The 12,054-nt window shown below is 44.0% G+C and overlaps 3 protein-coding genes across 8 annotated transcripts in view; 1 reads left to right on the forward strand and 2 right to left on the reverse strand.

The window, feature by feature from the left end:
• Positions 1-6,462, forward strand: part of htt (huntingtin) — a 45,106-nt gene extending 38,644 nt beyond the window's left edge. Inside the window, exons 27-30 of one of the 4 annotated variants that reach the window (XM_089256590.1) lie at positions 708-777; positions 808-963; positions 4,287-4,555; positions 5,433-6,462. In XM_089256590.1, the coding sequence (XP_089112716.1) occupies positions 708-777; positions 808-963; positions 4,287-4,555; positions 5,433-5,885 (948 nt within the window). In that variant the 3' untranslated portion in view covers positions 5,886-6,462. Of the gene's footprint in view, positions 1-707; positions 964-4,286; positions 4,556-5,432 lie in introns of all 4 variants that reach the window. The other 3 variants (XM_089256591.1, XM_089256592.1, XM_018103993.3) reach the window with 3 other exon arrangements.
• The window catches only part of AstA-R2 (Allatostatin A receptor 2), a 137,712-nt gene that overhangs the window by 119,194 nt on the left and 6,464 nt on the right, over positions 1-12,054 (reverse strand). The window contains exon 4 of one of the 2 annotated variants that reach the window (XR_016197632.1): positions 10,376-10,582. Coding sequence is in view for 1 of the 2 variants with exons in the window: in XM_030382634.2 (XP_030238494.1) it covers positions 10,487-10,582 (96 nt within the window). In the remaining variant the exon portion in view is untranslated. Of the gene's footprint in view, positions 1-9,879; positions 10,583-12,054 lie in introns of those variants that run through there. The other variant, XM_030382634.2, reaches the window with a different exon arrangement.
• Positions 1-12,054, reverse strand: part of Stat92E (Signal transducer and transcription activator Stat92E) — a 148,778-nt gene that overhangs the window by 110,721 nt on the left and 26,003 nt on the right. The window lies entirely within an intron of this gene.

The following is a 12,054-nucleotide window of genomic DNA, read 5'->3' on the forward strand; positions in this document are numbered from 1 at the left end:
AACAAAAAATTAACTACATAAATAAATTGCAACTGCATGTTAATCTAGCGTTAGCCTTTAGAGTACATTATAAAAAAGTAAATAGCAGCCTATTGAATACCCTTTTTATGTGCCTAAGAGTTTACAAAACGTTTCTGTTCACTGCACACTTCCGGTCATTGGGCATTGGGTATTTTTTGCTGGCAGACAAATTAAATTCAACTTTTGAAGCAATTTATGAAATTTGCACGCAATTCAATTGTTTCGTTGTCGTCGTTGTTGTTGTTGTTGTTGTTGACGCTACTTGTGCTTTGATGGTGCACAACAGGACACAGAGAATGAGAGATAGAGAGAGAGAGAGTGAGAGAAGCTGAACTAAAAAGCAAAAGTGCTCAGTGGTTGGCTTTGTGGGCGAACGGGGCTGAGTTGGGCGTGGTCGCCCACTAGCGCGCAGCGACAACAGCGGCCAATAACAATAACAATTTGCCACTCAATTAGCGTGGCCATTACTGAAAAATCCACTTAAGTATGCAATGATAAAAATTCAAAAGCGAATCGCTCGCCCCCCAAAAATTCTGTTGCTCTATGGGCAACATATATGTATACGCAGCCAGCTACATACATACATAAATATGTATATATGCATATAGAAACTCTGTTAAGTTTGATGTTTTTTGCCATGCCAACAATACATATTTACATTTATGTTTACATATTTATCTGTGCAGGGTCTCGAGCGCATCGTTGTGCGAAGCGGCTGTTCGAGTGCAGCGCCTACCGCAGCGGAGGGCAGCGGAAGTGGTGCTGCAGCTGGAGCTGGAGCAGGAGCTGGAGCTGAAGCTGGAGCTGGCGCTGGCACTGGAGCTGTGGTCACACCGCAGTTGCGACATAAAATTGAAAAACTTGCGCTCGAATTGCTGAAAATGGAAAATGAGAAATTTTCAATTCCGGCATTGAAATTGCTTTTGTCCTGCATGTATGTGGGTGAGTACCGAAACGATAACCACTCGAGGAAGTGCGCAGCAGAGGAAGTAATATAAGAAAAAGACAGCGAAAGAGAACCAGTCAAGACAATACCTCTACAAAGGCAAAGTCGAGCAAGAAGCAGATGTGCGTAAGCCGTAAGAAAACAGTCGAAAATATTTTGTTATTTTATTTAACAGCTGCAAAACAGAAGAACGAAAAAAACAGAACAGCAAGAGCAAAAAAACAATTGTTATGGTGGTCCAACTCCCCTGGTGAGCGAACATGCTTCGAATATCGTGGCTTAAACTGGCCGGCTTTAAGCCCTACCGATAGCAGAGCTTAATCATATGCATTAAACATATAGAGCACTTGCATTTAGTTCCAGTTCTACTCCAGGTCAACTGGTTGACTCTTCCGTTGGCCAAAAGTTAATGCTGTGTGTGTCCGTTTGTTTGTTGGCCATGGCCAGCACCGGGTCAACAGTTTGCTGCCCATTTCGGCCATGACTGTGCGTATGTGAGTGTGTGTGCCTGTGTAACTACATGCTTGGGTAATTGCTGTCAATGCTTACGGTATGCTATTTGTTGGCCTTGGGTGGCTGGCCAGTCGACCAGTCTGCCAGTCCTTCAGTCGGCCAATTGGCCAATTGACCAACTGGTTGGCCAGCTGCCTGACAAGCCAACAATTATTTCTCTGGCTGGCGTTATTACCGCAATTTCGGGGCAATTATTAGCGTTGAGAAGTGTTTGACACTCGGGCGCATGCAGACACATTGCGCACTCACTCCAGCTGATAGCCTCATTTTGATACCCTGTTTGGAGAGTGCTAATGTGGGGTACATTTGTCTATTAGCTAAGGACAAATGAAGGCATATGCAATATGAGAACTCGAATATTGTAAAGTATTTTATATATTTGTAAAGATTTTTGATTGAATAGGTCTGAGACAGACATTCAAGAAATCGATATATATCGATAAACATTAAATGGAAATTCCTTAGGATTTTCTAGGATTATATAGCTTACGCTTAAAGAATCCATTAGTCAGTTCATTTGTAAAGACTGATTTAGATACTAATCGATGCCTTCTAACGATTTCTTGATGTTGCCGACATGCTACTATGTTTACAGGATATTATGTAGTGCCTCACTTGCGCCACTGTGCTAATCTTTGGGGAACTGTTCGATGGCTGTTTCGGTCTTTATTTATTAAACAGTATCGTCCATGTTCATTTGACATTTCATTAGCCCAACTTAACTAACATAGATATAGATATATATATATCGGAATATACATGTATAACTTTCTATATAGAGACACTGTCTGGCTGTGTTGCTTTTGGACTTGTTGATCGGACCAATTGGCTAAGCTGAAAGCCATTTAGCTGCGTTTAGCTGCGGCCCCAAAGTGGGAAGCCATCGAGAGTCGCTCCATTGTGTTTTTGCACTTTAAACTTGAAGTTTAGCTCTGCAGCCGGAGTGACATGTGTGCAGCAGCTTTTTGGCCAAAACAATGCTGGCGATGTGCATAAATATGGCACCAGGATGCCATGCCATGCGATGCGATGCGTTGCGATGCTCGCACGCAGCTACATGTATTTTTCTTGCACTTTGTCAGGCTCGATGCGACGCGATGCGATGCTGCGTAGTGCCATTCGCTTTTAGGTCCTTGGCAAATGCGCACAGCATGCAAATCCTTTGAAAAATGTCAATGTTTGCGCTAGTTGTGTGCCACGCCCCCTTCGTGCAGCCGCCAAACGAGCGTTTTGCCAGCAAATGGCAGCAGCTTCGGCGATTTTTAGGCCCTCTCGCAGCCGGCCAGAACAAAGTGCAGCTAAGCGGAAGTTGGCCATGCCTCGGCACACCTCCTCGCCCGTTCGTTAGCCTGGTTTATTAAAGTGTTTGGCGGGCGCAAAACAAAAAAAACGAACGGCACAAATAAATCGAGTCCCAGGCGACGCAAGACGACACTGCACGCCCACAAAAATACGAAAAAAAGAAGAAAAAAAACAAATGGCAGCAGTCTAAAAAAAGCGCCACCTTCGTCTCTCCCATTCATCGAGCAGTACGCAATAATAAATATTTGCGGCTATATTGGGTATCCTTTAAGGACCCGCACAGCAAAACGCAACCTTTTTTCCTAGCCAACTTTGTGCTGCTCGTGCCCGTGTCTGTTGTTTCGCTTCGTTTCGCTTTTTTGGTTTTTTCGTCTTCTCTTTTTTTTGTGAGTGTATCTTAAACGAATTTTACAGTTTGTTAGGTTTTTTTGTGCTTCCATTGCTAACGGCATTTGTGGTGCGCATAATTGTGGCTACGAGCAGCAGCACCGCCACCACCAGTCCAAATCCTGGCCAACAGCAGCAGCAACAACAACAACAATGGCCAAATTGGCAACAGCCAGCAAGAATGTTAAGCCCGCAAAAGCTAAAGGCCAAAGTTGGCGCTGGCCAAGCGCGCGCATTGTTAATAATTCGCACACGCCAAAGCTAAATGCAGCCGCACATGAAGCAGCAAAGGCTTTTAATGTTGACCCACACATACATGCGCTTAGCTATGTATATGCTCCACACGAGCAACAGCAACAACAACAGGTTTTTAGCTTCTGTTCGAATAGTAGTTACGCCCACTAATTCGCACAGCTTATACACATATCGGACATAAACAACTCATTTGCAGCATTTTCGTTCACCCACAACAAAAATGCAAACCGAAATATTACCCGATCCAATCCCAAAATGTAAAAGGTTAATCAGAATCCGCTTGTAACGACTCCGCCTATGACTTCTGTACGGTTATAACGACGTTTTCATAAGCGATGCTCTATCTATAATCGGATTTTACAGTAAAATATATACCTCACTCATATTCAATTATCGGTAGGCTAAATAGTTGTTTTACAACTGCTTATAGGGCATCTCAGCTTTTCTGATTACCTGAAATATTTCGTACAAGTCTAGCTATATTAAATATTGATATGTTAGCTTTTTTCCCGCTCATAAGCAAACAAATAAACTTTGCTACGATTACTAAATATATCCAGACACAAACACGCCCACACACATAGAGCGAAATAGAGAAAGAGGGAGGGGCAGTGTAGACCCGTCAAGTTGTCTGGTTTTTGCGCCGAGCCGAAGGAACACGTGAAATATTCACAGAAATTTTAAATGTAAATTTATGTGGAGTATGTGGAAACATTGATGTAGACATAAAAACAAAAAATGGCCAATAGACGATGGGCGGGGTTCGCTTTGTTAATTGCAAAACTTTTGACTTGTGACATGTTTGCTCTGTTGATGTCTTTGGCTTTTTTTCATTTTGTTCTCATTTTCGTTTTTGTTTTAGGTTCGTCGACGCAGCTGGAGAATACGGAGCTGTCGAATGGCATTGTGCAGGATGATCCAGAGATAATCGCGCTGCAAAGCGATAAAGTCGATATACTTTTGCATTGTATTAAATCATCGAGTCGAGACGCTGCCTGGATTTATGGACAAGTGCTGTGCCAAATTATACGTGATTTAGTGCCACCGAATGAAATATTGACGAAGGTCATAAAGGAGTTCCTGGCCATAAATCAGCCGCACGGCGATGTTATTGCCATGATTGTGTATCAGGTGAGTAGCAGCCAAATCTGCTGGCCAACGGTGCTCAGCAGCTCTGCCGGTCAGCCCAGCTCAGCTCAGCTCCGCTGGACGTCCGTAAAGACGTCGCCATCTTTTGCGGCTAGCCACTCGTGCGTGGTCTCGGCGGGTCAGTGAGTGAGAGTGAATGTGTCTGTGTGAATGCGTGTGTGTGTGTGTGTGTGAGTGTCTTTGAGCTGGTCCACTTTGCTATGGGTAGCTTTATGGGCCTCTGTGTCTTGAGACTGGAGCGAAGCAAATGCACCGCTAATATCTGGTCTGAGCACCCGGTGAAAGGGTAAAATAGTTGCCTCCAGTTGTCAGATGCCGGCCTGCGTATGCCTGTGTGTGTGTGTGAGTGTGTGTGGAATTTGTTGGCAGCTTGAAAATTAATGGAATTCATGGCTACAGCTTGGCCCCTGACCAACCGAAAACGTACGCAAGTATGTGGGTCAGACCGAGGCAGCTGCCACAGTGGTGCCATAAAATTTTTTTCATTAGGTTCAAGGTTGCCCAGTGGGCGGCCCGTGCATATGTGTGTCCTGCTCTACGTGTGCATGGAAATTAATAAAACAAAAAAAAAAGAGAGGAAGACACGAAGCCTTGGACTTGGCTGGACTGGAGCTGGCTTAAAGCACAAATTGCACTGTCATTTGGGCCAGGCTAACTAACTGTGGCAAGCAGCGAAATTTCGTTAGAGCAAGCCGTACCCTGTTGCCTCCGTGTTGCACTCGTTTAATCAAGCATTTCGGTTGCCTTTTGTGCTTCCAGCCGGCGCCAAATTCCAAAAGAAAACTAATGTATTTTTGCTTCTGTCTGTTTTCGTATCCTTTGCTTCTTTGTTTCATTTGGTGTCTACGTGCTTTTTCAGGTGTTTCGCTCGGCTATTGACTCGTCGTTTCTGCAAATGCTGCAGGACTGGCTGATCTGCACGCTGCCAACGTTTTTGGCCCAGCCAGAGCAGCAAGGTGTCTGGGGTCTAAGCGTCATCTTTTTATCCGCTTCCATAAATCTGCATTTGATTAAACTATTTCCGCTGGTGCTCGGCAGCGGGGCATCTGCATCTGGTCCCGCTACGTCTCCTGCTGCCGCTGCCGCTGCCGTCGCCAGCCCCAGCCCCGGACACGGGCCCGCAACCACATCCGCCTGCGGCAGCGTCTGGATGCCACCGCGGAAATTGGGTCAACACGAAATTGCATTGTTCGTGACAGCTGCACAAGATTTCCATGCGAAATTGAGTGCCGAGCAGAAGTTGCGCTTTCGCGAGGCCTTCAGGAGCTATGAGCAGAGCCAGGTCTATGCCTCCATGTTGCAGCGCCTCTGATAACGTTCAAATCGGACTGGAGCCCCCAAGGATTTTGCAGCGGATTTAGCCGAAAAATAAATAAGTAAAAGACGCAAAAGAGAAGAAGAGCAGGCAAACTTGCGCCCAGGACAAGCGCAAGCGTGAATAACTAATTGCTCTGCTCGGCGCTGGCAAAGTTCAGACGGATGTCCTCCGACTCCGCTGCTGCGCCGCTCTCCCAGGCAAAACTTCTTTAATAGTTTGCGAATTCAAAATTAATTTATGGTTTACATTATGTGTAACTAATATTTAAATTATTTTCTCCCCTCCTCCAAACTTTAACGACCCGCAATTAATTTCTGAGTTGCAGCTCTCCCTCTCCCTCTCACTCTATATATCTTTGGCCTTTTAGAAAATTGTGTTTTCTTAAAAAGTTTTGCATTAGTATGCAAGCAGCTTAATCAATTGTTAGTTAATTTGATAACAAATTCCATTAGGCGAAAAGTGTAACCAACGATCAACTTATTTCCGAGTCTAACTAAGCAAAACTGTATTGTTCCAAGTCTTTAATCATGTATATTTAATAAATGTCACGCTACGAAAATATTTACTGTCACTGATCTGTGTTTTACTTGGGTGCTTGAAGGCTGCTCTTAAGCTACTTTACGTTTTTATACCCTGAACCCATTGAAAATGGGAAATCAGGGTATAATGTTTTTGTGTAAAAGTATGTAACAGGCAGAAGGAATCATCGCAGACCCCATAAAGTATATATATTCTTGATCAGCACGACGAGCTGAGTCGATATAGCCCTGTCCGTCTGTCCGTCCGTCCGTCCGTCCGTCCGTCCGTCCGTCCGTCTGTCCGTATGAACGCCGAGATCTCAGAAGTTATAAGAGCTAGAGAGCTGAAATTTTTTGTGCATACTCGTGTATACCATACGCAGTACGAGTTTGCTTTATTTTTTCGATAACTCATCCGATAACTTTTTTATCGAGAATAATCGAAAAATTGATTTTGTTTTTTGAGCCTCATCGGAGTACTATTAGACGTGGAGACTTCAGATTTACTGTGTATATATACAGGATGAATACAAACATTTTGTAATCAACAGATTTTGGATACCACGCCCCCTTCGCCCCCAATTAGCAAAAAACGTATTTCAAGTACTAGAGACTTGTGCTTTAGAATGTACACACATTTTGACCATATGATTACGCTCTGAAAATTTCATTAAGATTGCATGTCTACAAAACAAGTTATTCATCAAATAAATTCTCATACTATTGCCCACACTGCAGCGCAGCCCAAGCGCAGTCGCTGCTTACTGCGCAGTTAGCAGAGCGCGGGCGCGTGAGGGTGGATGCATGTGTATGTATGTGTGCGTGCATAAAAGAAGTGCAGAATGATAAGAATATCAGCTTGGAGGGTTCAGGGTATCTCCTAGTCGAGCAGTCTCGACTAGAGTCTTCTTACTTGTTTTTTTCCTTCATTTATTCTTTTGTCATTTAAACTGTGCTCCAAATCTGTTTTCAACTTTTGCACTCTTACCTGTTTTTCGTTCGCCTTCTAGAGCCTTGTAGCTCAGCTTGCGCGGATTTTTGAGTTGCAGCTAAGCGCATTAAAATTGACAAAATGCCACTCAAAAAGTATTGCAAAACTTTATTTCCGAAAAAATTGTTATTTATTTTTCTTTCAAAGAAGACGACTTTTAGATACTCTGTTGCTTTGAAGGAATTGAAGTGTGTGGGAAGATTGAAATTAATCTACTTGAAATATTAATAAGTATAATAAGCGGACAACAGGCTAAGTAAATGTTGAAGTATCCATATCTGATCGAGGAGGCTAAGCTTAGACTCTGAGAATACGATATTTTCAACTGGAAACATTTCTATCATAAACTTATCATCAGTAAGACAAAAGCCTGGTCAACGCAGTCAGATTATTGCTATCCAAAGGGAAAATCGATATTAATTTCAACAATATATATAGTAAATCCCACATCCTTTTATAAGCTAATATACCTGCAAGCATTTTGCATTGTAGAGTATGCATAGAAAGATTCTTCGCCATTTTGCGACTTACAGAAGTTGCACAAGCACTGTCAAGCCAGCCCATTGGCTGTATTTCTGAGCGAAAATTGACAGATCAACTTTTTTTTTAGCTGCATGCGTACATGTGTAGTGCCTGTCCCCGCCGCTGTGCGTGTGAGGGTGTGCCGGAAATTCGCAAATGGAGAAAGCAACGCTCCAGAATGAAGTGTAAAGTTGTTGCACGTCGTTATATAGTTTTTTTTAGCTAGACAGCGCCTTATGCAATCGAGCACAGGCTTTACAGGGGCAGTGTGCGGGTGTCTGTCTGTGTGTGTGTGTGTGTGTGTGTGGGTGTAAAGACAATGTCCTTTTGCTGTGGCCATTGCTGCGATGATGCGACACGGCGAGAGGCAATTTGGCTTGCGTTCTGGCCATAAACTGCAACATTTCGGCTATCAGCATTTGGTTACGGTTCATTTGGCCAAATAGCCATAACGACGGGGCCCGGGCACAGATTGTCGCTGTCCGCTGCTTGCCCACCCCCGGCCGCCGCTCACCCGCTGCTCGGTTCGCCGCTGCCAAATGTATGTGGCGCAGCCAGCGACGTGCCACAAGCACTGATTCAGGTGTGCCAGACACCATGACCTGCGCCTTCGTGCAGCTGCGACTCGTGTTCCAATGCCAGACGTTGCGCTCTCTCTGCCGCTGTGGCTCGTGCCCAAGTGCCAGCCGCTGCGCTCTCTTCGACGCTGTTAACAGTTGTACAAGACGAAACTCACCACGATTCGGAGTTGCGCTCTTTGCGAAATCGACTCTCTTAAAAGTACAGCGTGCGCTCTCTCTCTCTCGCTCACACTGGCTCGCTCTCTCCGTCTCTGTGTTTTTACTGCTGCGAGTAGGTCAGTAGTGCGAAGCGTTCCATGCCATTCCGTTTCGCCTGCTTGGTATGCAGGCCAGCACGAAAGTATGCTACAGTTCCTGAGCGCTCACACACGCACACGTAGACGCTCAGCAGGACAAATGTTACACTTACAGTTATGATTATGATTATTGTTATGATGATAACATTGTTGCTATTGATATTGTTGCTGTTGTTGTTGGTGCTGCTGTTGCTACCGTTATTGTTTAGCTATTTGCTTGGGCGCCTCAATGACTTAAGACCCTAGCAAATGTGTCCACCGTAGCATGAGCCAATAGCTGTGCACCATTGAGCATGTACACGCACACACACACACACACCCATACACACGCACACGCACACGTATTGGCAGTTATTACGCGAGCTGCCACAATGTTATCTAATAAACAACACCTGCTTTTCGCTTACCTGCAACAGCTTTGATCAGCTAATTTGAAATTTTAATTACATTGGCAGAGGCGATGAAGTGATGCCTGTCAGCAACTGATACGCCTTAATTACGCCACCTTCGCAAAATAGCAAGTCAACCTTAGGTATGCCCACGCCCACGCCCACGCCTACGCCCAGGTCTACGACTACGACAAGAGCCACGCCCTCGTCACGTGTAAAAATCAACGCGCCCAAGTTGTGGCGCTTCACAGGAGGCGAGCTCGCTTATTAAAACTGAATAAATTATGCAAAACTGTGAGCAGCTCGATTTCCTTTTGCCCAATAAACCGGAGCCAATACACGAAACACAAGACGAACGCTGCATAATTAATTCAGCCCCATGTCCGGCGGCTCTGAATGCAATCAAAATGCGTGCACAACTTGGCCAAGTCGAGTCCGAGACGCTCAAAGCTGGCCCGAAAACTCCAAGTGGACTTTAGTCTGGGCCCACCTGCGGCTCAGTTCTCTGCCACGCCCATTCAACGCCCATCAGTGAGCTGCCAGCGAGCAGCTGCAAGTCGTAGTGCCGTCTCTGGGTCTGGAGCAGATTGGAACTATTTCAGTTTCATAAACAATTCACACATTTTTCAGGCACTTTCCAAATAGTTTTTCGCCAATGATTGGAAAATACCAAAAGCGAAACAACTGTAAATGATACAAAATATCTTGTTTATTTCCTTTATTGTTTACATTGAATTAGCAAAAAGCTGTGCAATTAACATTTGTGTTTACATTCGGCATTCGATATTCGCCTCGGCGCACTCGAGTGCGCGTGGCTCACAAGAAGCGTTAACTCATAGACAGTTAGGATTAGCCTATATACATACATGTTTATCTAAATCCAAGTACAAATACATATACATAAATCTAAAGATATATTTAAGCTATATGAGGAGCCGGCGATTTGAATTGCGAGCTCGTTTTTATAGGACTCTCATTTGTTTATTGTTTCTGTTTATAAGTTTGGTCCTTTTTGGATTTTTCCTTCTTTTTTCTTTTCTCTGTTTTTCTGTGGGGCCATTGGTCGTTAATTAACGGCACATTCTCAGCCCCTTAATTGGCCGCATTTAGCCGGTTGGCCGCGTTCGAGCGTCCTGCGAAGCAATCAATCTGCCACCTGCCGCCACTTCGCACTCGCCCTCTGCCACCTGCTCCTGCCGCTGCTTGTGCTCCTCCTGGCTGTCGGTCAATCACTTTTCGATATATACAAATAGATATTTGGAGCTGTCGCCGATTCCTGGCTGTCGTCGTCTGAGCGCTCAAAGGCCCGTCGTGGAGGTCCTGCCACAGGACGTTTTGCGCGGCGGCGGCAAATCAGATGTGTAATTCTGGTAGCGGTTCGAGCAGTTAATGGCCTACAGAGAGATAGAAAGTATGAAATGCCAGAACAGAAAACACGAAGGCCGGGCATAAGTTAATGCCAAAAATACATAAAATAACGACAGTAAATCGTTGCCACAAAATGTTTGATTAATGATGTGTTGCGCTCTGCACGGAAGCGAGCATTGCCCCACCAATTCCCCACGTCAAACCGCCAGCCCCGAAGCGCAGCGAGCGCTGTGGCTTTGCATTTGAATGATTAGATTTGATTCAATATTCAATTATTTAACTGGTTTGAGGTGTTGAAATGCCCACAGTTTATCTGTGGGTCCAACATAGACCCATGGACCCCCATACCATACCAGGTCGGGTCCTGCTCAGTCCCGGCTATCCCGTTGGGCGTTTGCATATAAATGATTTATGAATTTGCGCTCTGATTGAATCGTCCGAAATTGTTGATTAGTGCGCCGTCATTGAAACAACAACAACAACAACAGCAGCAGCAGCAGCAACAACAACAATGGCACCAACAACAGCCACAACAATCGCATAGACCCTGGCATTTCCATGCAATCGCTCAAGGGAAATAAGTTACGATTTTCGAGCCCCATTGACTATGAACCATATTCAAATGCATTATGTATACACATGCGTGTGTGCGTGTCTGTGTGTGGGTGTGTGTGTGTGTGTGTGTGTGTGTACCTGTGTACCTATGTTTGGCTGTGATTTGATTATGGCAGACATTTAGCAGCGGAATCCATGGACAGCCTTTCGACTGCTGTGCAAATTCTGGCATAGCCGCGCTGCAAAATCTTTAATCGAATATCTCTGTAAATTGATATTAATTATGCATAGAATACAAATAAATAATGTGCCGATTAGGCGTTCAGTTTAAAGTATCATATGTGAACTCTGAACTATTGGTATAAACATAAATACATATAAACATATATGTATACATTTTTGGTATTTATTCAAGTAAACATCCATTTAGCCAGGAAGCAGCCAAATCATACTCTAATGTCCTTTGCTCAATTTTCCTATTTACACCATTAATAATATAAACTTTATTGTTGCATTCATAATTAATTTAATTTCATATTTTGCGGTTTAATTAAATTCATTTTAATAGACTTTAATTTCATAGAGTATACGCAAAATGCAAATAATTATATGATTAAAAATAATTGTAAATATTTAAAATAAATAAGAGTGATTTTTGATATTTCATTGGCCGCGAAAGCAAATATTAAATAACGTTAACTTTAATTAAGAGAACAAAGTAAATACGGCGACGAGCGATGCAGCCGCTTGCGGCGCTTGTAAATAAATTATATTACATTTTTAATCGAGATAAAGTCTGGGTCTCTGGGCAGGCGGTTGACCGCATGCACTGGTTGAATTAAATTGATTTTGCGACACACGCGAGTCTTTTAAATAGCAGAAAAAATAACGCGGAGTTTCTATTGACAAATGGCATAATGGACGAGCCGTCAGTCGGGCAATT

The sequence above is a fragment of the Drosophila navojoa genome, chromosome 2 (genome assembly GCF_054131105.1).
Source record: "Drosophila navojoa isolate 15081-1374.11 chromosome 2, UAZ_NAV_1.0, whole genome shotgun sequence".
Taxonomy (NCBI): Eukaryota; Metazoa; Arthropoda; class Insecta; order Diptera; family Drosophilidae; genus Drosophila; species Drosophila navojoa.